Source organism: Chondrus crispus, genomic scaffold (assembly GCF_000350225.1).
Source record: "Chondrus crispus Stackhouse genomic scaffold, scaffold_222, whole genome shotgun sequence".
Classification (NCBI taxonomy): domain Eukaryota; phylum Rhodophyta; class Florideophyceae; order Gigartinales; family Gigartinaceae; genus Chondrus; species Chondrus crispus.
In genome coordinates this window covers 78807-105515 of record NW_005179094.1, presented here as the reverse complement: position 1 = coordinate 105515, position 26709 = coordinate 78807, and the positions used below count along the sequence as shown (strand labels likewise).

Genomic DNA, 26709 nt, shown 5'->3' with positions numbered 1-26709 from the left:
GCGGATAATTTCGTCCGAGCGCGGTCGAGAGCGTCGCGAAGCTTGCGCAGCGTGGCGCGCTTGTACTGCACCGGGGTCCGCGGGTCCTCTCGATGGGTCCCCGCGTCCTGCGGCACAGTACCGGGGAGGATTAAACCGGACGGTGGCCGCGTTAACACCAGGTCGAACGGAGTCGTCTCCGTCGACCGGTGGACCTGCGTATTGTACGCGAAGGTCAGCGGCTGCACGTAGTCGTCCCAATCGCGCTGCTGCTCCTCCAAGTAGTGCCAGAGGCGTTGCACCAGCGTGCGATTGAACCGTTCGGTCTGCCCATTCGACTGGGGGTGGTAGGCTGTCGTGAGATAATGCTGCACCCCCAGGAGGGCGCATACCGCGTCGAAGAATTTCGCAGCGAACTGGGGGCCACTGTCGGTTAGTACGTAGCGCGGCGCTCCGTAAACGTAGACCCAGTTGTCTAAAAACGCGTTTGCGACGACCGAAGCGGTTGTGGTCCGAAGCGGGATACTGCGCGTTAGCTTAGAGAACCGGTCGGTAATTACCAACACGTGTTGGTTTCCGTGCGCGGTCTTGGGCAGGGGCCCCAGGAGGTCCATCGCGACAAACTCCAAGGGGCCCGCCGCGGGGAACAGCTCGAGATCCTTTTGGTTCTTGAAAAGCGTCCCGCGGGTCGCAGCACACGAGGTGCAATTCCGTACGGTCGAAAACGCGTCGCTGGCCATGTGTGGCCAGTAGTACTCCCTGCGAAGGGTGTAGTACATACGCGTCGCTCCCGGGTGACCTGCCAACCTCGGATGGTGTGCCAGGTACAGTACCCGGGGGCGCAACCGAGTAGGTACCACGCGCTGCAGGGTCCCGTCCAGCGGCGACGTCCTTACGAGGAAGCCGTAGCGGTCGATGTCGAACTTCGAGTTCGGCGTCCCGACGGTCTCCGCGGCGAAGCGACAGAAGGCGTCCTCAGGTTGTTTGCGTAAAAATTCCTCAACCGAGATGGACGCAGCGTCGCGTTCCTCGGGAGTTATCGCGAGCGCGTGACAACCGTCCGGACGGTCTTGCGGCGGGTCCCAGTGCACATTGTCCAGGAGGGCCTCGCTGCCCTCATCGTACTGGACCGCGAAGCACGGCACCTCATCATCGACCGGTTCGGTGTCTCCTCCATCGGTACGTAAGCGCGATACACCGTCCGCGAGTTGGTGCTTCACGCCTGGGCGGTACTGTACCTCGTAGTCGTACTCCGCCAAGCGCAGGCGCCAGCGAGCGAGCCGACCGGAACTGTCCGCGAAAATTGAGGACCCAGCGTAGGGCCTCGTGATCCGTGCGGAGGTTGAACGCGCTTCCGTATAGGTACGGCCGTAGGGTGAGGATGCTCCACACTACGGCCAAGCATTCCTTTTCGGTAGTCGTATAATTGCGCTCCGCGTCGGTCAACGCACGGCTCCAATATCCGATCGGTCCAGTACCTCCATCGGGCTGCTCCTGTAGAAGGGCGCAACCCACTTGGTGTCAGCACGCGTCGGTGTCCAGCGTATATTTCCGTCCGTAGCGGGGCAGCGCGAGGATTGGCGGCGACACGAGGCGCCGCTTCAATTCCTCAAACGCCGCGTATTCCGCATCGGTTAAGATCTCGAACTCGTAGGGCTGATTCTTGCCGGTCTTCTTATTCAGCGGCGCGGCGATCTTCGCGAATCCTTGGACAAACCGTCGGTACACGTTGCACATCCCGAGAAAGGATCGCAGTTCCGTTTGGTTCGTAAGCGCGCGCGCGCGCTTGATCGCGATGACGTTGCGTCGCTCCACCTCCAACCGTCCCGGACGAATGACGTGCCCGAGATAGGTTACGGAGGTGTCGAAAAACGCGCACTTCGCCAATTTTAGCGACACGCCCGCGGTTTGTAGAAGCCGTAGTACTTCGCGCACGTGTGCCATATGTTCCGTAACGGTTCGCGAGTAGACAATGACGTCATCGAGGTAGACCAACGCGGTCTCCCATTTCACGCGGGACAGGATGATGTCGACCGCTCGTTGAAATGTCGCGGGCGCGTTTTTGAGACCGAACGGCATGCGTAGAAAGCGGTAGAGGCCCGAATGCGACGCGAACGTTGTTTTATCGCGGTCCTCCTCGGCGATCTCCACCTGCCAATACCCGCTATTACAGTCTAGCGTGGTAAAGACAGTGGCATCGCCGAGCGAGTCGATACATTCGTCCATGCGCGGTAGTGGGTAGGAGTCGCGAACCGTAACGGCGTTTAGCTTGCGATAGTCCACGCAGAACCGCATGGTCCCGTCCTTTTTAGGGACGAAGACCACGGGGCTCGCCCACTCGGCCGATGTCGGTTCGATGACTCCCGCGCGCAGCATGCGGTCGATTTCGTTCTTCTCCTTCTCGCGCGCGGTGGGTCCGGCTCGGTAGGGTGCTTGGTAGATCGGCTTCGCACCGGGCTTCAGCTCGATGCGATGCTTCGTAGCATCGATCTTACCCAAGTGGCCGGACCACATGTCCTTGAACTCGGACGGCATGTCCATAATTTCCGACCGGACGGTACTGTCTTCTGCACCAATATGGACGTCTTCTTCCCACGAGCGGGTCTTCTCCGCGTCCGTATCGGTCCGCTCATCCGCGTTAGCGGGATTGCCACTGCGGGCGTCGTCCGTTTTCGGTTCTTCGCGTCGCGCCCCTCCTACCGTAGCGGTGGTGGATTTAATTCTGCCATCGTCCGTAACGGGTCCTTCTCGTCGCGCACATTCCCCCGCGGGTGGGGAATTAATCCTGCCTTCGTCCGTAGCGGGTTCTTTGCGACCCGCGTATCCTCCCGTAGCGGTGGAGGATTGTCTTCTGCTGTCGTCCGTAACTGGTTCGCGTCGCGCCTGTTCCTCCGCAGCGGTCGAGGAATTATTTTTGTTCCCTCCCCCTTCCTTAGCGTCGGCCTCTCCGGGGACCGGCACGCCAAGTGTCAGGATGTGTGTGGGGGATGGCAACGCGAGACCAACAGCGGTATGCTTGGGGACGTGGGCCGTGCGGTTTCCGAAGTTGCTAACAAGCACCGTAAACGGCTCGCCCGGGAAGAGGTCCATGACCCCCTGGGCCATCAGGCATAAATTCTTATGCGCCGTTTTGGGGTGGTTTTGCAGGAAGCAAAGCCCCCCAACCGGTGCTGCGACGCGTACCATCGCTTGGGTCATCGGGGGTATCGTCACCCCCTTGACCACGCGAATTTTCCGTGACGGTACGTTCGTCGGGAACTGCGCGCGCTTCCGGTCGGCCGAATTTTCCTCCTGCGGGAGCTGCTGCGACGGTCCCCTCGAGGCCATCTTGCGGTCGTGCCTCGAGGGTGTGACTCCCGTCAGCGCTACGGACGGCGCATGATGGAACAGCACCTTCCTCTGCGGTGGCAGGATCGCCTTCACGTGGCGATCCAGGAACGTGGTTCCGAGGATACAGTCCACCGCGAGGTTGGTGACGACCAAGAACGGTACGCGCGCGACGAACTTACCAATCCGGACGTACAGCTTGAGCTCGCCGAGGGCCTTCATCGACCTATTCGAAGCGTCGATGAGCGGCGGGCTCCGCGCGGACTGGATGGCAGCGCGCCACGGTTCTGCCACACAGCGTAGGTGGATTAGATTGGGGCCGGCGCCCGAATCTAGAACCGGCGTGATGGTGCGCATCATCGCGCGTCGTTGTCCGACCGTTGCGGTGACCTTGTAATTTTGCTTCTTGAAGAAGCAAATTGCCGCTTCGTCCGTTCGGCTCTGCGATTGCGCGCGTACCGAAGCGGTCGACGGGGTGCCTTGTTTATTGAGGCTTGGCACGGGGAGGATCGTCGACGCCTCTACGCGTCCTCCCCGGCTTCCCCCGTCAACCCAAGGTCCTCGGGCCCCTCGTCCGTCAGCGGTAACGCGGGTTCTTCCGATTGGACGGTCTCGCGCGGCTCGACCACGTTGATGCCCGTGGGAGCCTGCGCACGCGAATTTCGCCACGCGGTCGGCGGTTGACGCTCGAACGGCGAGCCTGGGCGGAGACCTTGACGGATCCGAAGCTTTTGGTAATTGGCCTCGCGGGCCTGCAAGAGCTTCGAACGCAGCGCGCTATCCGCCACCACAGGACATTGCTCCTGTCGGTAGGTCAGGTCCAGACAGAACCGACACGGCGGGGGTCCAGGTAATCCTTGATTGAAGAACCGGACCCGCTGGTTCTGTACTGGCCTTCCGTACGGATATGCGCGCGCGTCACCACGTTGGGCGGGCGCCATCGGTGCGCCCGCCGGGGACGAGGCAGGAGACGGATGGTAGCTAGTCGGCCGCGAGCTAAGCGAGCTCGGCGTCGCCGACTGGTCCGTCACCGCCAGTATCTCCTCCGTTTCGGTTCCGCGCGCTGTCCGGAGTTCAGACAGGGACTCGACCGACAGCACGGGCCTTGTCCGCGCGTTGCGCGTGAACCTTCTCACCGAATCGGACAGTGCTTGAGGCGACGCGAGCGAGGTCGCCTGTCTTCGAGCCGAGCGGTGCGTCTCGCCTATCGCTTGCGCGTAGCGTGACACCGCTTGGTAGTCCACGCCCGGATGCGTCGCGAGATAATTCCGCACCTGCGCGCACGTCGCTGGCAGAAGTCCCTCAACGAAAAGGGACTTCAAGCGCCTGTCCGAAAATACGGTTCCGCAGCGCAACGCCTTGTCTCACAACTGGTTACTGTACACCTCCTCCGTCATATTAGAGCTCTGGCGGAAGGAGGTGACATCACCGACCGCTTCGGAAATAACTTCGTCAGTCGCGTACGTGCGCAATAAAAAGTTAACAACTTCTGCGTAGGTTTCGAGCATATCGCGCTGCTCCGCATCGACCGCCATGGTGTTCCCGTGTAGCCTGGACTGGAGCAAGGCGTGAGCCTGCCCAGTCAAATAGAACTGGAAACACCATACGGCCGCGCCTTCGCTGACCCCATTGTGGTCGCAGGCCATCTTGAAGCGCGCGAGAAACCCTAGCACCGCGATTGGATCTTGACCACCGAATGTGTGGGTTTTCAGCTGGACGTCCAACTTCTTCCGATATCGGTTAACTCGCCGCGCGGTACTCGCGTCGTAGCGCGCGCTGCGATTTTCCAGCCTATACGTGCGGTAGTCGACGGCCTTGGTGAACAGGTCGTTCAGCGGTCTGATCACCGGCAACCGTTTCGGATCCCGCCTCGGGGCAGACCGGCGGTCTCTGCCCCTGTGATGGCGGTCTTCTTCTCCGCTGGGGCTACTGTAGCCCTCCGGATCGGAGTCTTCTCGCCGGAACCGACGTCGGTCGCACGCATTGCGGCCTCTGCGGGCACTTCTGCGCGATCCGTCCGACTCGGTGTCCTCGTCATCGGAGGGGTATCCACCTCCTCCGGCATCGCGGTATCGCGTATAGCGTCCTTCGCGGTTATCATCGGAGGGGTAACCGACCCCTCCGGCATCGCGGTATCGCGCGTAGCGTCCGTCGCGGTTCTTGCGCGTCGCCCTGTGGCGACGTCTTGTGTCTTCTTCCTCGGAGGGGTTTTCTGTACCCTCCGAGGTGTACCCTTGAGCGCCGGGTGCGCTTCTTCTGCTCGACCGATACGGCTGTCGCTTTTCTGTCGCAAAGCGCCCCAGGCGGTTTTCTGTCCCGCGGAGGCCAGCCGTATCGGCGAGTAGGGGAGGGCCATTTTCTGTGGGCCCTCCTGTAGCACCATAAATTGGTGGGAGGTAAATGGTCTTACCCTCCGGGTGAGGGGCCATTGTACCAATCCCGGGTGCGGCGCCGATCGGTTCAGCGTGCGTTAGCGTAGAATCCGGAGCGGTTGAGTCGCGCTGCTCGCGTGCGTCGACTCCTGCTCCGGCGAAGGTTGTGGCCAGACGATTGGCCACGGCGGAGCTGATCGCTCCCTTTAGAGCCGTATCGGACGGGGATTCTTCATCCACAGTGGTGAGCGCGGTCACCACCTCGCATTGGACTTGAGCGGGTAGAAGTTCGTCCAAAAGCGGTGGTATCGCGCTGCGTATGTGCGCGTCCACGAGCGCGGGCACCGTTCGGTCGAGGCATACGCGCGCTACCTGGGGGAGTTCCGTAGCGAGGAACTCCTCGACCCAGGCCTTGGATGCTCGGCTGAATCGCGTCGACCATCCATTGGACGCGATTCTCAGTGCCTGCCGACACGGCCGGCGTAACATCCGATGCGGACGCTCGCGTGCGGCCCGGTCGCGGTGGTGGTCGCAGCAGGGCTTCCGGGTTCTCCACCAGGGGGCGCGGTGCGCCACTGCCACTGCGGGTGTTCAGACGCCCGGAGGCGGAGTCTCCCCCTTCTTCCGGTCGGATCATCGTCGAATACGCTTCGCGATCGACGCGGTGATTTCTCATCCTTTTCCGTCCGTACGGTTCTGCACGCGATCGAGCGACTACGCGTGCGGCTCAACCTCTAGAGCTATCCCCTCCACAAGAGTACCAAAATGTGATATAACTCCTCTCCGCCCTGGGTTGGGTGAGAGGCAGAGGCTTTAGCGAGGGAGCACGCGGCGTGGACGCGACGCGCTAATTGAACCGATCGGACGAGCTCGCGAAAAGGGAGTGGCTCACTGGCCGGTTATGCGCAGTCTCCCCGTGGTGCGTGAACGGGAGAGACCGATAACGGGTTAGAAGCCAGCGCGCGCGATAGACAACCGAAACGGACGTATATAGGCGCGAAAGGGACGGGGGCGAGCTTGCCCCAGTTTACTGGTGGGGACGGGTGTCAGGTCTTAACCCCTCAGAGGGACGCCTTGGACACCTGTCTCAGTATACAGTAGTACAGTACCTGCCGCCTAGAGCGTGCCGGGTACTGTACACAATTAAAAAGCTAGCGCCATAATTACTACTACCGCACGGACGCTGCTACTACACGTGTGCAATACTGTACACGCGTGTTGCTTACAGACTACCGCACGGACGACACGTGTGCTAACGCGCACACGTAACACGCGTAGACTACTGCACGGACGACACGTGTGCTACTGTACACGTGCGCCACGCCACGGCTGGTTGGTCAACGTGCGCGCTCCCTACACGTGGGCACACCCGCCCACGTGTGCACCGTGCACGGCCGCACAGTTAATAACCTCCCCGCGCGCGCGACGGTCGTTATACTACAATACTGACTAAGATAGGCGTCTATGCGAGCTTCTGGTACCGCCTCATACATTTCTTTCAATGTATCCCAGATTTGTTTGGGATCACGAAGTGTGATGACGGCAGCGTTGCAAGAATCGTCAATTGTTCGAATGATGTTCGTTAAAGCAAGATCTCGACGTCTTTCATACTTGACTTTCTCAGTAGCATCCGTGGGATCTGCTTCTTCTCCTGTTACAATTTCCCAGAGCCCCTTACCACGGAGCACGAACTCCATCTTGTGGGACCACATAAAACAGTTATCAGTAGTCAAGGCTGGAATCTGATAGCGACTTGTATCGATCATGTCCGTCCTCGAGTCTTCCATCTTGATTGATGGTACAGTTCTTAATTAACAATGAACTTGTAATTGCTTGGTTGACACTGTTAATGGTACTGTATTTGAATGAAACAGTTCTTGTAATGATGCTTGGTTAACACTCACTATGTCTCACCGACGGAACTTTTCCTCTACAAGGCTGTGTTGGGTCGAGCGACGGAGTGTTCTTCGGCCCTTGTTCGACTTGGGCTTGCGACTGACGATGAGATTGAAGGCGAATACAGGTAGATAATTGACGCAGTGGTTACGTTTCTGTGCCCATAACCTATAGAAAGGTTATGGAATTTGCCAACGTGTTTCGCACTTAAAGTCTATTTGGTACTGAGTCCCAACTGACGCGCGGTATTTATGCAGTTCTACAGTACAGTAACTCTTGTTCTAGTTGAGTTCTAGAAAGTTCCATCTATTCCAGAACCATCCACAGTATACTGTAACTTCTACACTGTTCTATTATAGCCTTTTCTAGATGTCTCTAGTATGGAACATCATGGAGGGCTGTAGAATGCTCTAGATACTTCGACACTTCTGAGATACTAGGGTGACTAAGTGACACTTCAACAATTTCCAATTAAGAGCATCTCCAACCGGTTGTTTAAGAATTCACTAAAGTTGCATGTTTGATTTTTAAACGGGAAGAGTACGAAGTAGTTGCACAGTTTCCAATACGAAACCAAAGGTTTTAAAGTTGCTCATAAATGCTTCTTTGAATAGAGAGTTTACGCACTGCATATATGACTTCGTAAAATTTGGAAATGTGACTCACAACAGACACGTGTAAATTCGGGAAATTCACCTTCCGCAGAGCCGTCTGTGACTACAAATATGAGAACGAGGGGTGCTGTCACGTCTTACAGACGTGAGCGCCTTGGCGGTAGACCCGGGAGCCAGACAGGCGACCCAGGTTGGCGACAGCAGGCAGCTGTCTACAGTGACAAACAGCCACAACAGAAACAACACCGTTGACAGTACACAATTGATTTACTTCTCGATAGTTGGATGCCGGGCCCCATTGGACCGTGGGCCCGGTGCCTTAAATAGACACCATCTACCAGTTACAGTATACGAACAGTACAGTACCTTCTTGCATTTGCTATCAAATGCAAGCAAGAGGGCGGGCTAATAAATGCATATCATCATTATTTGAATAGTGCGCCATAATTCACACGGCGCTCTACCGACCCTTCCCATCCGTGGCCCTGCAGGTGCAACATTCGTGCATTGTAGCCTCAGTCCGCCGCGCGGCTTCGCCCAACTCGCGGGTCCTCCTTTACGCACCACCCAGGTCCTCCGCGTCTGCCCTCCGCATCAGTCCTCCACCTTCACAGTTCACCCACGTAGCCAACCTCCGGTAGCCCACCGCCTCGACCAAACGCGCGACCCCCTCCGTAGCCTCATCGCTCTCTTCCCCTGAGTCCTCAGCCTCCAGTTGCGTTGGCGACGTCCCGCTCCCTGTCGCGGCCCCCTCCCGGCTGTCATACAGCTTGATGATGGTAGTGGGCAGGTCTGACTCTGGAGTCCAGCAGCTAGAGCGACTCCCACTGATACGAACTTTGAAATGACGCTCCATTTCCCCGTTCTCCTTGTTCCTTCGTACTTACGTTGTGACGATGCAGTCCAGTGTCCGTAGGCTGTCGGGAAACACCCCGTTCTCTGGGTTGCCAGTCTCCACCACACCATCCGGAATCTTCCGCAAACGGTTCGCGTGGACTCGTCCTACACTGTTCCCCACCTCAGCCTTCAATTCGTACCCGACACGTCCCAGCCTAGACAGTACAGTGTACGGACCGATCCACGGCTTGACAATCTTCTTGCCCTCCGCCTTGCTGACCTTGACCGACCACAACAGCACCCTGTCCCCAACCTGGTACTCCTCCGGGTTCACTTTCTTATCGAACTGCTTCTTCGCCCGGGCCCTGGACTTGTTGCCTTTCCCCAGCAGCTGCTGGTGTAGCAGTGCCAGTCGTTTAGCGAGACTGTCCGGCTCATCCTCGAAGCAGGCCCGGTCGACTTCCCCCCATGCCTCGAAGGCTTCCACGCCGAACATAGCTTTGTAGGGCGTCATGCCGGTACCCGCGCATATGCCAGTATTGTATCGAAGGCATGCCAGAGCCATATGCTCATCCCAGTCCGCATCCCCAGTCGTCATGAAGCTGGCTAGGTCCCGAGTCAGCGTCCTGTTCCAGCGTTCAACTGTACCGTTTGCTTGAGGGTGCAGCGGGTATGTCTGAATTCGTCCGATTCCCAGCATACTGTAGAGCTCCTTGATTACATCGCTAACGATGTTCGTTCCTCCATCTGACAACATCCCTTCCATCAGACCAAACACTGATATCCACTCCTCAATAAGCACCCTGGCTATGGTTTCAGCTTTCTCGTCCGGGATTGCTTTCGCCCGTACGAACCGGGTGAACACATCAATTATAGCTAATACCTTGATGTTACCTTTCTTCGTCCGGGGTGTAATTGTCTGCACGTCGAATGCGACTAGTTGGAACCGTCTTTCTGGATGCCTCAGCTCCAGTAACGCCTGGATTCCCGGTTGCCGGTCCTCGGCTACAGTACACTGTAGACAGTCCTTGACGAAGCGTGCAACGTCTCGAGCCATGCCCTTCCACCAGAAGCGACCCAGCAGCTTAGCCATCGTCCTCTGTAGTCCGTAGTGTCCTGTCAGTCTTGACCCATGAACGAACGTCAGCACATCCTTGACCATCGCCCTCGGCAGCACTATTGGCAATTCATCTCGCTTGGCGATGCGTAGCAACCCGACATCGTCCACCAGAAATCTCTTGCTAGTCCGTGCGTGCTCCTCCAAATCGCCGTACTCCGCGACCTGCGCAGCTCGCAGCTGTCCGTCCGTAGGTCCCGTTCCCGGCGCCCCCAGTCCCGTGATGGTTGGTGCGACAGCCTCGTTTACCGCTGCCACTTGCTCGTCTGCTTCCGCTTGACCCAGCTCCTCCATCCTTAGCTTGTCAATAGGACAGTAGCAGCGCTGACAGAGCGGCTTGGGTACAGCATCCCTACTGAGTGCGTCCGGTACTACCAATTCTGGGCCGGCACGGTGCTCAACTATAAAGTCGAAGTCCTGCACGTCTATCACCCACCGTGCTAACTTCTCACGGGGGTCCTTTAGACTCAGCAACCATTTCAACGACATGTGGTCCGTGACTACAGTAAACTGTTCGCCGTGTAGGTAGTGCCGCCATTTGAGCAATGCATGGATTACTGCCAAGCATTCTCGTTCGGTCGGGGCGTAGTTGCGTTCTGACTTCTTCAGAGTCCGGCTGGTAAACGATACTGGGCGCCACTTGCCGTCCTTCTCTTGCTGCAGTAGCACCCCACCCAGCCCGTAAGCACTAGCGTCAGTCATGACTTGCTTGGGAGCTCCGCGCACTGGCGCAGCCAGAATCTCCGGGTCGCACAACGATTCCTTCAATTCCTCCCAGGCCTTCGTCTGTACTGCTCCCCATCGCTCCTTCCAATCCGGTATCACCAGCCGTTGTCCATGCCGACGCTTCTTAGAGAACCCTGTGCCCTTCAGTACTTCATACAGTGGCGCAGCGGTTTCCGCGAAGTGGTCTACGAAATCAGCAAAGTAGTTCACCAGCCCGAGGAAGCGCATCAGCTCGTCTCCTGACTGAGGCATCTCCAAGCGTCGGATAGCCTCGACGTGCTTATCGGATGGTCGTAGTCCACGTTCATCAACAACGTGTCCCAGTATCTCCGCACTACGCACACCGAATTCGCACTTGGACAGCTTGAGACGTACGCCAGCCTCGTACAGTATATCCAGTATTGAAGCTAAGGATTCCAGATGCTCATCTTCATTAGCGGTCCCGATGCTGGTGTCATCCATGAACGCCAGCACATCTTGTCCCTTACGTGCTCCCAGAATCAGGTTGATGATTCTCTGAAACGTTCCGGGGGAGTTCTTCAATCCTTGCGGGAGCCGCGTGAACTGTAGTAGACCGAGTACAGTACGTATCGCTGTGCATGCTCGTGAGTCTGGATGAAGTTCCACCTGATAGAACCCGTCCTTTAGATCGAATACAGAGAACACCTTCTTAGTAGCGAGCCAGTCCAGTGTATCTCTTACGTTCTCCATGGGGTATGAGTCCGTTACAGTAAGATCATTGAGACGTCGGAAGTCCGATGTCACGCGTATCCCCCCATCTTTCTTGCGGACGAATACATTGTTCGCCGCCCAGGGGGACACTGCTGGTTCCAGTACACCCATCTTGATGAGCTTGTGCATTGCAGCACGCTCCACCTCCTCTTCCTTTGGCGACCGGCGACGAATGGGCTCGCAGACAGGCTTGGCGTCGGGTTTCAGAGCAATGACATGCTGCGTTCCCGCAATCCTGCCCAGCCCTTTGAATATGTCTCGGCGCTTCCACAGTAGCTTCCGTAGGTGATTGCGCTTCGCGGGACTAGAAGAGAATGCCCTGAAATCCATATCCTTGAGCGCTTGATCGACATCTGCATCCTCGATCACGGCGCGCACAGATTCCCCAGACTCATCCCTTCCCCGGTTGACGCGACTGCCCACCGGTCCCTGTACCCGTTTGTCACCCCACTTTACAGAAGCACAGTCCTGCTCCAAGTCCAGGTGCAGTCCCATCTTCCGCCAGAAACGCCTCCCGATCAACATCTTATCTGGTAGCGACGACATGACGCGTACCTCTTCACTGCACTGTAGTCCCCAGAAACTGAACTCCAATCTCCCAGTTCCAATCACCCCAATCTCCCGTCCGTCTGCTGCACAGGCGGATCCCCCGTGGCCCGTACTCGCCCGCCGTGGGCCCGGTACCACTCATGGTCCACCCAAATTGACAATGCTGCTGTGTCAATGGGCACCATTACCTCCTCGCCAAACACCCCCACCTTGACGGCTACGTCGTCTTCCGACAACTTCTCCCGCCACTGCGGCTCCCGGCAAGCGCACACCGACTCGCGCTTGCCCCTCCCGACCGTCTCCGCGGCCGAGTCTACTTCCGTACCGGGGGAGTTGCACCCCCCAGCCCGTTTCCCTGCTCTGGACGAGACGCCGGTCGGGCGGTGTACTCCTTGCCCTTGAGGGCCTTCTTCTTGTCGCAGAACCGGGCAATGTGCCCTAGCTGTAGACAGAAATGGCACTTTACGTGCGCGAAACGGCTTTCATTGCTGGCATTGCTGCCCTCGGGTTGCTGCGGGGCGCCGTGGCCCGTGTGCTCCTTGACCTCGCGAATAGACTCACGGTGCAAATTTTGCTGCGCCGTGGACAGCCGGGAAACCGATGAGACTACAGTATCGAAATCTCCCATGACAAGGACGGCCTGGTCTTGCAGCTTCTGCGGTAAGCCGGCCTTGAACCTGTTGAGCAGCACGTCGCCCTCGATGGGCGTGGGCAGTGCCATGGACGCGGAGCGGAGACGCTCGGCATACTGTGCCACGGACTCCTTCTTCTCACTCCAGCGCATCTCGAAGAACTTATCCTGTAGCGCGCTGCGGTGCGTCTTGTTGCACAGACGGGTCTCCAACAGGCCCCACAACTCCGCAGCCGACGCCTCCGTGTGCATGCTCGCGACCTCCTCGTAGACCCGACGGTCGTCCTTTTCGAAAGCATACGGGAGCAGCCGACGTTCGGACGATTCCATGATGGGGTAATCCTTGAGCAGCCTTTCCCATGTACGCTTGGAGTCGAAGAATGAACCGTCGCCAATCTTCTTACAACGCGCGTGCTCCAATGCGCTCTTGTAGATCTTGTAGGCGACCGAGGTAGGGTAGACTTCATACTCTGCTACTTTCAGGGAGCGCTCTACAGGACGATGGGCGCGACTACGAGCAGCTGCTGACCTTGCTACTGGCTGTGGAGCGGACTTGCTACGCGGCGCGCGTTCCCCCTCCGACAGCTCCGAGTGCCAGTACTCCCCATCACTCCGGTTACCATCCTCCGTCGGTTGATAGGGCACCTGGGCCTTCTGAGCAGAGGGGCCCTGCGGCTGACTTGCTTCCCATTCCACCTTCCTCAACCGCTCCTGTAACTGCCCCATGCTGTCCTCCTGCGCTATGGAACGCGCCGTCACCTCTCTCAGAGCGTTGGTCATATCGGCTAAGACGCGCTCGAGGTGGGTTTCTGCCGCAGTCGGTGCTGGGTCCGGTCCTGAGAGCACCTGGCTTGACTTGACAGTCTTCTCCGTCGTCTCGGCCTGCCCTGAACCTGGCTCTGCCGGCGACGGCTCGAGAACGGGCTGAACAGTGTCCGTCTGGGGGATGTCGTACTCCTCCCCTGACGATGACACACCCGTCTCGCTTGCGTCTGAGGGACCCGCGGCGTTTCCGCCGTTGTCCGGGTTGCTCCTCGTACCACGACGCATATGTCTTCACGTACCCTGTACGTACCTTGCTAGCTCGTCCGGTGGCGAAACAGCCACGCGCGGTAAAAACGTTTTTATGTCACGTCTTACAGACGTGAGCGCCTTGACGGTAGACCCGGGAGCCAGACAGGCGACCCAGGTTGGCGACAGCAGGCAGCTGTCTACAGTGACAAACAGCCACAACAGAAACAACACCGTTGACAGTACACAATTGATTTACTTCTCGATAGTTGGATGCCGGGCCCCATTGGACCGTGGGCCCGGTGCCTTAAATAGACACCATCTACCAGTTACAGTATACGAACAGTACAGTACCTTCTTGCATTTGCTATCAAATGCAAGCAAGAGGGCGGGCTAATAAATGCATATCATCATTATTTGAATAGTGCGCCATAATTCACACGGCGCTCTACCGACCCTTCCCATCCGTGGCCCTGCAGGTGCAACAGTGCCCTTCGACGCTCACACTCGCTGAACAACGCCACCCCCAACCAGAGAGGACATGAGGCAGAAAGACTACCAAATTGGCGTTGCTCGACGTCGTTTGAAAAGCCGTCGCCTTGCGTTCTACGCAGCTCTACCTACCGATGTTGTTCCTCTTGTCAAGTACAGGGCATACAGAAAATTCCAACATTCTCGGCGAGATTATCACAAAATACAAGTGAGGTCTTTGCAGATTTCGTCTGCTACCTTCAACCTTAATGCGTAGAGCGAGCTAGACGCAATGACTCAATTTCGGTTTCTCCCAAAGGAAATTTGTTCTGTTGCGAACATAATGGGGTGGCACGGCGGCTTGACAACTCGGTCTCGGTATCACTGTGACACAGTGTCCGCATGCTGTATTGTCCTAAGTAAGCTTGCAACACCTTGTCGTTGGTATGATTTAGAGACCCGATTCGGTATGAGGGCATCAAAAATTAGTGAGGTGTTTTGGGAAGTCGTCGAAGGCTTCGTACAAGACCAGGGTCATATCATTACCAAAATGAGAACTGATCTCATAGCAGAGAGGGCGATAGATTGGTCAAACGCAATACATGAAAAAGGAGCTCCTCTGAATAGTTGCATCGGATTTATTGACTGCACTAAGATTGAGATATGTCGTCCAGGAGGTGAAGGTGCTATGCAACGAAGCTGCTCCTCAGGTCATAAGCGTATGCACTGTTTAGTGTATCAAACCATAACCACACCTGATGGGCTGATCCTACACATGTATGGTCCAGAGGAGGGACTTCGTCACGATCTTACACTGCTGAGGAACAGTGGTATCGAAAACAGTTTGCAGGAGTCTATGGTTTTGGATAATAGGCAGTTCTCAATTTATGGAGATGCAGCATATGTTATGCGCCCCTGGCTTCAGACTGCTTTCCCACGTTTGACGGCGACACCAGCCCAGCAATTCTACAATAAAGCTATGAGTGCGGTCCGGGAGGCGGTGGAGTGGTCTTACAAAGACATAAAGCAGATGTGGTCATCGCAAGACTTTCAAAGAAATTTGAGAGTCAGAAAGTCACCTATTGGTTTGCTTTACATTTGTGGAGCCCTTCTGTGCAATATTAAGTGCTGTTTCGGCAATGGAGGGCAAGTGTCAGCATATTTCGATTGTAAAGCACCTTCGATTGAGCGATATTTTCAACGTCCTAATCATGCTTAGATGTTTTGTATCAACAGAAAACAGTGAGAAGTAAACTCGTTTAGGGATTGCTAATCGTTAAGCTTTCTACAAAGTGCTGTGAGAACGCTGACTAGACTACTGCGTTCTTTAATGGCCTCTTTTCGTTTCTCAATATCTATTTCCGCTTTGCGTTCCTCGACCCCAATTTTTCGTTCCTCAATTAGTATTTTGCGTTCTTCAGCTTTGGCAAGACGTTCAGAGGCTTCTTGTTGTCGTTGCTCGCGCTTTTGCTCCAGTTCTAGACGTCTAGATTCTAAATCCAGTCTTTTCTTTTCTGCTTCCCTGCGTGCCTCCATGTCTTGTATCATGAGTACTTTTTCCTCTCCGTCTGAGTCACACAATACGCGGCGACGTTTACTGGTATTTTTCCTGCGTTCGGCGTTTGCTGATATTTCCTCATCGTCTACTGCCCCCTCGCCAGCTGAGTCCAATCCACGAGAGCTGCCGGAGTTTGTATGCCGCTGCAACGCCTGTGCGCGAATTAATCTCCCCGCCTCCATTAACCTACGCTCTTTGGCATTTCTGTCTTCTTTCTCTATGCGTTTGCTTTCTTCATGCTCATCAATTTCGAGCAACAGATCGTCCAAAAGTACCTCTTTCTCCCCCCTAACCTCAATAATTCCTGATGCATTCAAGTTGTTTTTGTTCTTTCGTCGGCGATCTGCAATGAGTTTTTTGAACCTGTCTCTCACAGATTTCCATGTTAACGATCCCATTCCTTCACGATTGGTCCCGGCGGAAGCTTCTGACATCATTTCAACTGTCTCTTGAAACCTGGCAGTAGTCTCGCCATGGTTTGCGAGGTGTGCACTGGTTGTGCTAACGGCTTTTAGGATTAGTAGATCACACGCTGGACTATACGAAAAGCGTCGATTGCGCGAGCACGTTCGGGGAGGAGCAGCCTGAATTACGGTTTCCGCTGGCGATGTGTTGACCGACGATTGATGTGGTGGGTGAACAGGCAGAGGATCAGAGGGTAAAGGTAGAGCTGAGGCGGAGAAAACGGAGTTGGGATCGGGAGGAAATTGTGGGGAGACGGCATTGTTGGCGTTGCCGAATGGACGGATCGGGACCCTTTGAGCTTGCACGGGAGGATTTGCGGTTCGTCGGGAGAAGGGGCCAGGATGCTGAATGGCTTCGCGGGTGGGAGTTTCCCGTACGGAGGAAGTGCTCGGGAGGTAGGAAGAGGCTGCCGCGTCAAGCTCGCCGGCGGCAGGTGATTGCAGTCGCTCTGGTGGTGCAGAAGCAGAGCCAAATTCTGATTCAGTAGCAGGTTTTGGGGATAAGGGGAGAAAATCCGACATGCCCTGGGTCTGTGGGACGTCAGAATGGACGGTGGGTGAAAGGGCTGTCCTTGTAGTTGTGTTCCAGATTTGGCGGGGATCTGCAGATTCGTCACCATTTGCTTTTCGCAAGATCGGCTCTCTGGACGAAAAATAACATGGCTTCGGAGGGCGTTTTCGTAAGAGATGGCATCGTGGACTACGTGTAATGAAAATTGCCTTCCTTGCCACGAAATATCGAACTGCGTAAGCTCTCTAATAATGAATTATTAGTTCTTCTGGCCCCGACCTGTCGCTGCGCTGACAACAGGACGTTTTTTATGTGTCTACAGTATGGTCCACACATGTTGACATGTGACATCAGCCGATGGGAGGCACGGGACTCTTGCCGGTACAGTACAGTAGCTGGTAGCGTCAGCATGTGGACCCTGGACCACCCATTACGATCTCACATCCGGGAGCCCCCTCTTCGCATTCCATCGCAGCATGACATAGCCCCCGGCCGCGCTCCCTCGCCCTTCTAAACTTGCGTCATCTATGATCCACCGTTTGCGGATAATACTGTACTGCTTGCTGCCAGTGTTTTTATGTTTTTCGGAGTCGCCCAGTGACCTTACATTGCCTGGAGGCAGCGTCTTCAAATGACAACACGTCCAGCCTGCTTTGCAATGGGCATCGGGGCCATGCCGTTGTCGTTGCCATCGAAAATGTTTGCTGCAGGAAATGGCAACCGTGCCCGCTGAGTTTGCACATGCTTCTAGACTCCGACTCCGCTCTGTGGTACAGGTCTGTTGAGCCTCCTTTTCTCGAGTCCGATCCGAGGTGGAATTTGAAACGACTCTAAATCCACTTCCGCTTGTGAGCACATGACAGGCAATGTCGTGGCTATATGGCTAAGCAGAGACTTGAAGCAGGGCATAACGGTTACATAGTACTTCTGTACTGTACCAAGGGTACCGTATTCTCGACCCGCTGGAAGCAGGCGTTCAGCGCTGCTTTGTATGGTTCTTCCAGAAGGAAATGCATGCGCGTTCTCTTCATCTGATTAGTATTCTCTCTGATTTTCCATGATTCCATAGTGATGGAAACTGAAAGTGGACTCAATGCATTGCTGAAAGCATTTGTAACTACGGCTCTATTGACTATGTGCATCTACATTAAATTGTTCTGCGTATCTTCGAACCGCTTCTATTTGTGCAGAACGACCTTTTGCTTTGGTGGACGAAGGCCATCCTGTCGAAAGAATGAATCCAAGTGTCAGTCTGACAACCCCCTGGCCAAGAAGAGTCCTGGAAAGAGACGCTTACTGCTATCCCGAACTCTTCTCCTGTGACTCAAAATTGACCTCATATGAATCGATTTACCTTCTATTTGGGAGTGTTGCCGCTGCAACGCTTGCAAGTCAGGCACCAGACGTGTGACACAGTGCAATTTTTGTGTTTTCGTGATGTCCCCCTCTCTCAGATCTACATTTCAAACTTCAAAACAACCTGTAATGTACACAACAGTACAATACAAAATCATCAGCAATTTCCAAACTATATGATTAAGACGCTGTTGTTTCTACTGCTATCTCACTGACATACTGCATCTCAACTTCGGTGTGCGCGCTTACCTTCTGTGTTTTGATTGTCAACGAACTGATATTTCCGCATATTTTGTCTTCATCTGGAAACTCGACATGATTTTGTCGTAAAGCTTCTCCAACTTAAAATGACTCGCAGTTTTCAGACATATGTTCGCAACTTTATCAACATATGGATTCTTCCACATTTGCGTTATGCAATCAGCAAATACATTGATCTCAATGCTCTCAAGAGCTGCAAGCTCCACTATGTCTGCAAAAGAGAGATGGCGGAGGGGAGCAAGCTAAAAAGGATTATTATTTTGTGATTTTGGCGTTGTGACATTGGGCCAAATTGCAGACATGACCCGTCTTCCTATCTTGGACCCCCTACTTTCCATCTATTGCATGACAAAGTTACTGTAAAAGATACTTTCCATAACCTCGAGGTTATCTATTGGCCAACAAAGGCCCCTTCTCTCGCTTTTTCCAAGGACAAACCATAGTCCTTGTTGCCAACTTGTGCCTTTTGAAGCAGCGTTCTTCATAAATAAAAAAAGGAGGCGCAGCATGAACTCCCGCAGTTTCGAATACAGCCCTGGCGTCGGAGAGTATTCAAGCACTTGCAACAGATTGACAGATCTCATGCTTAACATCGTTCAATCCTCATCTTCATGCGCACTAACGGAACTGCTGTCTCTTTTCGTTGCCACAAACAAACGCCAACAACATCTCTAACCTTCGCGTGTTTCTCGCCGAAGTTGAATATTGTCAAAGAGATAAAATCTTCAAGAAACTGACCTCAAACGATGCCCTTGTTTGAACAGGTCATCGGTAACAACGACAACCCATATCTCGTTGTGGCTTACGACAACGAAAACCATTTTGTCAACGCCACGAATTCCACGGATGTGAACCCATTCCTGAGCGATGCTTTTATGGTGGAAAAGCTAGTTTCCGGTCCATTTCGAAGGGATTTGACCGAAAACAGAGACGACATCCTTATCGCCTTCCTCTCTCTCCTGATTTTACTCATCATCGAGAGCACAGCTTCTGCATTTCTTCTTCGGACAAACAAAGGAAGGGTTGGGGTCTTCGGCTTTTCAGTCAAGTACGTCATCGAACTCATTCAAGACTTCAACGTACACCATCTTTTTCACAAGAACACCAATTCACAAAACCACCTCAAACTCAATACGAGGCTTCTGATATTCGCTTTTTCCATCCTCTCATTCGTCTTTTGTGTAGAAGTGGCAATCATCTTCCTCACAAACCCTGAGCTGAGGCCCGTTTCAAACGACATGGCTAGCTTTCGAATTGTACAACCTGTCCTGGTCTCGACATCTCATCTTTACTTCCACATCCGCACCTCAGCGAACAGACCTTGCATGTCAGCCAATTTGGTGGGTGTTCGTCAGGGTTCAACAAGAATCAGCACTTGCGTCACAATGCTCACCGAAAATACAACCATGGAGTTTATGGACATCGAATACAACGAATCCGTCAAAGTTGAAATCACTACGGACATCCATGACTATGGAGCCGAGCACGAAGTGAGGATCGATGATTTGAGCGCAAATTATTCTGCAAGGGCATACTTCACCCTGCATGACGGGAAGATGCGTTTGATGAAGAGCATTTCGCAATCGGAGCACGAGAAGAAACAGGTTGAGGCTGTCCACAAACAATTCGTAGGTGCTATGTTCACTGCTGTGATGAGAGAGAAGAAAGTGAAAAACGGCACTGATGTCTTGGATGAAAGCAATAAAATCAAGTTCAGTTCAAATGACATGGAGGGTCAACACATCGAGGTTCTGCAATCGAAGCAAAAGACCCACACTGTCAAGACAAGACGATACAAGTCCACCATGACAGGAGTAATGCCTACTGGCTTGATTGCGCTTCATGTTGCCCATCATGTCTTCCAGGGAAGCGCTGCCATAACCCTAGGCGGGGGGGACACTGAAGACCTTTTCCTAAATGAGGGACTGCAGTCTCGGAAAAGCATCGTTTGGGCTGAACCAGTGCGAAAACTAAACTGGTTGTCCTTGCTGCTCATTTGTTGGACTTGTCTTTTACTGCAAATTCCGCTTTACCTTCTTCTGAGGCCAGCATCAACCGCATACATTGCCGGACTATGGGCGAAGCATAAGGTTGGGGCAGAAATGGAGCGTTCGCCGATCGAAGTGGGCAAAAACGAAAGAAAGAGATTTCGGCTTTACCCGAAACGCAACAACAATGGATATTCATATGGATCAGAAAGCAGATGGGCCGATATTGATACTCCCGAACACTACTGAAGAACGTATCGCTCCCGAAGAAGAGCAGTTATAGAATATGATATCAAAGTTGTACATATACATTGAGAGATTCCTCATCACCACAAATGGTACCTTCGCTACCCCAGCATCGCACAAGAACAGTATATTCTTCATATGTGTTGGGACTTTAAGGATGATACTGAAAACAAAAACACGAGCACATAGAATCATGCTGCACAGACGTTGTGAATGGCACAGAAGAAATTCTCCATGAAAATTAGTCTTTGCTTCGTCTTTTTTGACACTCTCAAATCCAGCAAAGAAAGAGATGGGGGGCTCAATTCACAACAACACTTTCATTGTTATATTCATCATCAAACAGAAACGCACAGTTTAAATATTGAGCTACCAAGGGTAGTGAGATAATTTGGGACGAGACAGTGTTCCCGGGATTCACCACTGTCTCTCTGATGACAATGCCGGCGGTTTGATCCTTTTCGTCGGAAGTTTATAGATATAAACTTTTCTTGTTAAACCCGTGCATACTAAAAAAAATTGCGTAGCGACTGCCTTCCGATAGCTGCCTTTTGAATAGGAAAAGTAAGTGGTTCTCCTAAGGGATGTTGTGCGGCGCGCGAGACATTCAGAGCCCGGTTTACACCCTGTAAACCGGGTCCCTTAGCGATGGCAGGAGGGGGGGTGACATACCAGATCTCAGCGGCGTGGAGACCTGAGCCCCGGTACGTACTACGGAACCATTCGAGGGCCAATGGGACCAGGAGTCGCATTGAATGGTTCCGTTGCTCAAAATGTACATATCCAATCACGGGACAGTATCAAGTACCGTATCCGCGTGACATGTGACGTCCAACGAGGTCAACTGATCTGAGGCTTCTTTTCAACTTATTTTTTCTCGACTTGTGCATACAGAGTACGAAAGCAAGAGGAAGATACCCTCGGCACGGGAAGCATGTTCCGCATCGCGGAAGAATTACACCCTGATGACAAATGCCTCTCTTTCGCGGCCATGTTCAGGAAAGCTTGGCCAAAAGCTTTGTGAGCAACCTTTAAATTTTTCGTCTTGTACCTCTGAACCCAGAACCCCTGTTTAAAATCCAGACCCAAGCCAAAACTCCGTTTAAGTTCTACACTGACATCAGTGATAAGAAAACGTTACCCCACGGCCATGCAAGACACTACCCTTGAGTACTGTATTGATGTGAGCAAATACGTCAAAGAAAGGTGCCCGAATTGATGTTCCTATTAAACAGGGCATTACTTTATTTCATATATAAATGTGGGGCTCAAATGAGGCAGGTCTCTTCTGCACAGACACTATGATATCTCACAAGACGGAAACATTTCTTTGGAATAGTAAGGAATTTTCGGTGAGCGAAATGCACACTGTTCACTGTCTTCTCTCCGTCTCCATTTATTTGGCATCCACGGCTGCTCCCCCTCCATGCACCCCGCTCCGTCTGTCGTTTGACGCACCATGTCTGTACTTTGTTGGGAGCAACCACAAGGGGCGACATAATAGATAACTTGCGAGGTTTTTATTGATTCAGGGAGATACATACATTGCTGGACTACAGTACCGACAGCAATGAATCATATGTGGATCCCAAGTGTAACGGCAGAGGGAGAATAACGCCATGCCACTCGATCCAGCTGCAGACGGGTAGCATAAGAAGCAAACGGATAGCTGGAAGGCATTTCGGGCAACTGGAAAGTGCTACGAGGCTCTGGAACGGAAAAGCAAATTGCATGGATATCGGATATATAAGGCTTTTAGGTAACTCTACAAAAAACACTCAGCGGTAGATCCCCCCGAGAATTCCTCTGTACTCAGTCACCAAGTAGGCCTGAGTGCGGTAGGAACAAGGAGGTGAACAGTAAACTCTATCAGTCCAAACATTGGCAGTGAATCAAAGCACAGCAGAACAGTATTCCCCCTTTCGACTGCGTTTAGGTTTTTCGTCAGGTTCGACAATAGTCTGAACATCACCGTCATCTTTCACATCGCGGTTTTTTCTAGTTTTTTTTTTTTTTTTACCGTACCCTCCCCTTTGAAAGTACACAAGTGTCGGGTTTCCTCGATTAGCGATGATACGAACACACAAACCCCAGAAATATTTGAAGAGCTGCATAACTGCATGACTCGGATGTTGAGTCAGTAAAGAACAATACCGGACGTTGGTATTTGCTGGTCACATATTTCAGAGTATCTACAAAAAAGACCACGTAATAAACAGATACTGTAATAATATCAGTGCTCTGCCAAAAGCCTGTCCAAATGAGGTAGAAAAGTACAGTACAGGGGGGTCTCTTAATTAGTGCACTTTTAGTTAGTGCATATTGGACTTTAATGCACCCTCTGATAGCTTGGCACGACTTTGTACAGGTGTACACGTATGTTCACGGGAGCACAATGGTCGTCGCCGTCCGTAGAGAGCGGGTTCCATTCTTTTACAGATCCCAGCAACCTTATGCATCTTCGAACAACGAATCACACAATGAGCACAACTGAACCAGCATCCAGGGCGTCAAGAACCCGCCTTACCCTTTCGCAAAAAGAGGAGGTGCTGCGGCGACTTTCACAGGGTGCTCGGCACGTCGATTTGCAGCGTGATTTCAACTGCTCTCCAAGAACGATATGCAACATCTTGCTAAGCGAACGTTGAGCCGTGTCTATAATGAACACACGAAGCGTCAGCGACGGCAGACGCTGTTAACGGAACATTTCGTTGCCCCGTAAACTACTTTTTAGCGAGCCCTTTAGATAAAGCACATTGAAGATAGTGCACAAAGAATGCGCATGGCACGGGGGTGCACCAATTGAGGGGGTCGCCTTTATATCATTTTTGAATAAGTTCCGGTGGACTCATACAGTACCCAAGGGTACAGTATTGCGCATAAAATATTCATTTCAAATGCGGTGAATGCAATTTTTTTATAGGGACAGATTTTCTCCAGAATTTGTCGTTTAACGAGTAGCTGCCTCATCCATGCATTCCATTCATGGCAATGTGGCACTGCCGCCATCTACCCTTGGGTAACCCCCTCCCACTTCCCAAGTTGTGAGTTTCGGCTTAATTGTCATACCGCACCGGGAGGTGTTTTCGTCAAGGTGACAGTTATCCCGATTTGTGGACGGCCCGTACGACCATGCACTATGCCCACTGACGAGTTTGACAAGGCCGTCGCCATATGTTTCTTCTGGGAAATGTAAACATGCCCGTCTAGCTAGATAGCACAACCTTCTAGATTGGCCATCATACCTTTCTCGACTTCCTTAGGATGTGCCTTCTGTAGCTATGTAGGGAAACGGGAGCAAAAGTCCATTTGCAAAAAATGACAGCGGGGAGAATAATGAGCTCAAAGATTGATTTTTGTCATTTTGATATCCTTGAGAGATACCCAAGGGTACAAGTACGTACGCACCAGAGAAAAAGAGTCGCGCTATGGAAGACAGACATTCACGTATTTTTTGGCACTGTGCTTTTTCAGGTATGTCGCACTACAGTATTATTGGACACTTGTCATGCCTTCCAAGCTATCTATTGGCCACTGAATGTCAAGTGTCCCCCCTCTTTGGTGACGAAAACTCATCGTCCTTGTCATCGGTAAGGCAGCTCCGGAGACGCACCCTGCGTTTAAAGCAGAAACGCAGGGTGCGTCTCCAGAGCTGCTGTTGAAACTTTCAACGACTCCCCAAGGTTTAAAGCAGAAACGCAGGGTGCGTCTCCAGAGCTGCTGTTGAAACTTTCAACGACTCCCCAAGCCTGTCACGAAGCATTCATATACGCGGCAGCATCAAGGCGGCCCGATCCCCCATCTGGTTACGAGAACCCTCTTAGCCCTGGAGAGTCATCCACCCACCCACAACATAACGGCAGGCCCCAAGCACACGGCTCGTCAAACCTCTTCTTCATCCGCGCAGCTAACGGAGGTGCTGTTCCCTTTTCCTCCTTCGTCACGTGCTAGCTACCTCGCGCTAGCTAGCCCCTCCTGACTCCGAACGCAAGCCGATATCTTCATCCCACCAGCAGTCTCCGTCCAAGGAGCAGCATTCTCTTGGAGATAGACAGTTCAAGCAATTGAGGTGAGGGGATGGCCTTATTTCAGCAATACATCGACAAGAACGGCCACCCATATCTCGTCGTGGATTATGACGACCCAACCCACTTTGTCAACGCTTCAAGCAATCTTGACATCCACCCATTTCTAACTGATACCTACATCGTGAAAAGGCTCACTTCCAGCCCGTTTCAAACGGACTTAACCGAAAACAGGGACGACGTCATTATCGCCTTCCTCTCTCTCTTTCTCATACTCATCATCGAAGCATCAGCCTCCGCTTTTCTTCTTCGGACAAACAAGGGAAGGGTTGGCGTCTTCGGCTTTTCGGTTAAGTACGTCATCGAACTTATTCAAGACTTCAACATGCACCGTCTTTTTCAGCGGAAGACCAATTCACAAAGGCATCTAAAACTCAATGCGCGGCTACTGATATTTGCTCTGTCCATCCTCTCACTGGTGTTTTTCGTGGAAGTTGCAATCATCTTCCTCACCAACCCCGAGCTGAGATCTGTTTCTAACGACAAGGTTAGCTTTCGGATTTTACAGCCTGTCATGATCTCTCCAAATCAAGTTTACTTTCACGTCCGCACCTCAGCGAATAGACCTTGCGAGTCAGCCACCTTGGTGGGTGTTCATCAGGGTGCAACACGAATCAACACTTGCGTCACCATGGAGACTGCAAACAGAACCATAGAATTTATTGACGTCGAATACAGTAAATCCGTCACAGTTGAAATCACCACAGACATCCATGACTATGGAGCCGAGCACGAACTGAGGATCGGTGATTTGAGCGCAAAGTATTCTGCGAGGGCATACTTCACCCTGCATGACGGGAAGATGCGTTTGATGAAGAGCATTTCGCAATCGAAGCACGAGAAGAAACAGGTTGAGGCTGTCCACAAACAATTCGTAGGTGCCATGTTCAGTGCTGTGATAAGAGCGAAGAATGACAAGAACGGCGCGGATTTTCTGGACCAAGTCAATAGAATCAATTGCAGCTCAACTGAAATGGAGGGTCGGGACATTGAGGTTCTCCAATCGGAGCAAAAGTCTCACACGGTCAAGACAAGACGGTATAATTCCACCATGAAAGGAGTGATGCCCAGTGGCTTATATGCAATTCAAATGGCGCATAATGTTTTTAAGGGGAGCTCAGCTGTAGTCCTACACGGCGGTGACACGCAGGACCTTTTCCTGAAGGAGGGATTGCAGTCTCAGAAAAGTGTCGTGTGGGGTGAACCAGTGCGAAAATTAAACTGGTTGTCCCTGCTGATTGTTTGTTTGGCATGCCTTTTTCTGCAAATTCCGCTTCACTTTCTCCTGAAGCCGATATCAACCGCATACATTGCCGGACTATGGGCGAAGCATAAGGTTGGGGCAGAAATGGAGCGTTCGCCGATCGAAGTGAGCAGAAATGAAAGAAAGAGATTTCGGCTTTACCCGGAACGCAACAACAATGGATATTTGTACAGAGCAGAAAGCAAAGGCATGGGGATTGATCTTCCCGAACACTATTGATTGCTTCCCTGCCGAAGTCATGGGATAGACGAAAATGTACATACGTATACGATGGGGGTGCCCTAGAACTGCAAAACGTATCGTTGCTGTCCCAGTAATAAAGCACAGAAGTCATTTATCTCTTTTGCTGCCCCACGACTGAACTAAGGTGATGGGGATGGTAACTGCCAAATCGTGAAAGATGTCGCCCAAAAAATTAGCATGGCACTCTCTTGTCACACAACCCCCTTGGACCCCTGAATGCAGAACAGAAGAAGGGCGGTAATTCGTGAAAAATATCATCTTTATATTGCTGTGATTCTTCACTGAAGGCACAACTAATAACAAAACGTTAGGTCGTCGAGGGGATGTTAGGAAGCGATTGGTTTTCGGCATTTTCTCCGCAAAAAAACAAGGGCACCGTGTTGATGCATAGAAACATGGTAAAATCGTGAAACGGGCGATTTAATTAGACGGGGTGTTTCGTCAATGGACATGTTCTAGTTGTGAGAAACG

The 26709-nt window shown here is 52.8% G+C and overlaps 5 protein-coding genes; 3 read left to right on the top strand and 2 right to left on the bottom strand.

Moving 5' to 3' along the window:
- Positions 1-15531: 15531 nt before the first annotated feature.
- On the bottom strand, positions 15532-16254 carry CHC_T00004257001 (hypothetical protein). Its single transcript, XM_005715501.1, has one exon. The coding sequence runs from the start codon at positions 16252-16254 to the stop codon at positions 15532-15534; it is 723 nt and encodes a 240-aa protein (XP_005715558.1).
- A 1288-nt stretch (positions 16255-17542) lies between these two features.
- Positions 17543-17704, bottom strand: CHC_T00004256001 (hypothetical protein). Its single transcript, XM_005715500.1, has one exon. It carries the CDS (start codon positions 17702-17704, stop codon positions 17543-17545), a length of 162 nt encoding a protein of 53 aa, XP_005715557.1.
- A 1319-nt stretch (positions 17705-19023) lies between these two features.
- CHC_T00004255001 (hypothetical protein) lies at positions 19024-19149 on the top strand. The gene has a single exon (XM_005715499.1). The coding sequence runs from the start codon at positions 19024-19026 to the stop codon at positions 19147-19149; it is 126 nt and encodes a 41-aa protein (XP_005715556.1).
- Positions 19150-19158: 9 nt separating this feature from the next.
- Positions 19159-21165, top strand: CHC_T00004254001 (hypothetical protein). XM_005715498.1 is given in 2 exon segments: positions 19159-20649; positions 20650-21165. 1 exon segment carries the CDS (start codon positions 19159-19161, stop codon positions 20647-20649), a length of 1491 nt encoding a protein of 496 aa, XP_005715555.1. The 3' UTR covers positions 20650-21165.
- A 3558-nt stretch (positions 21166-24723) lies between these two features.
- Positions 24724-26328, top strand: CHC_T00004253001 (hypothetical protein). XM_005715497.1 is given in 2 exon segments: positions 24724-26214; positions 26215-26328. The coding sequence occupies 1 exon segment, from the start codon at positions 24724-24726 to the stop codon at positions 26212-26214; it is 1491 nt and encodes a 496-aa protein (XP_005715554.1). The 3' UTR covers positions 26215-26328.
- Positions 26329-26709: the final 381 nt, after the last annotated feature.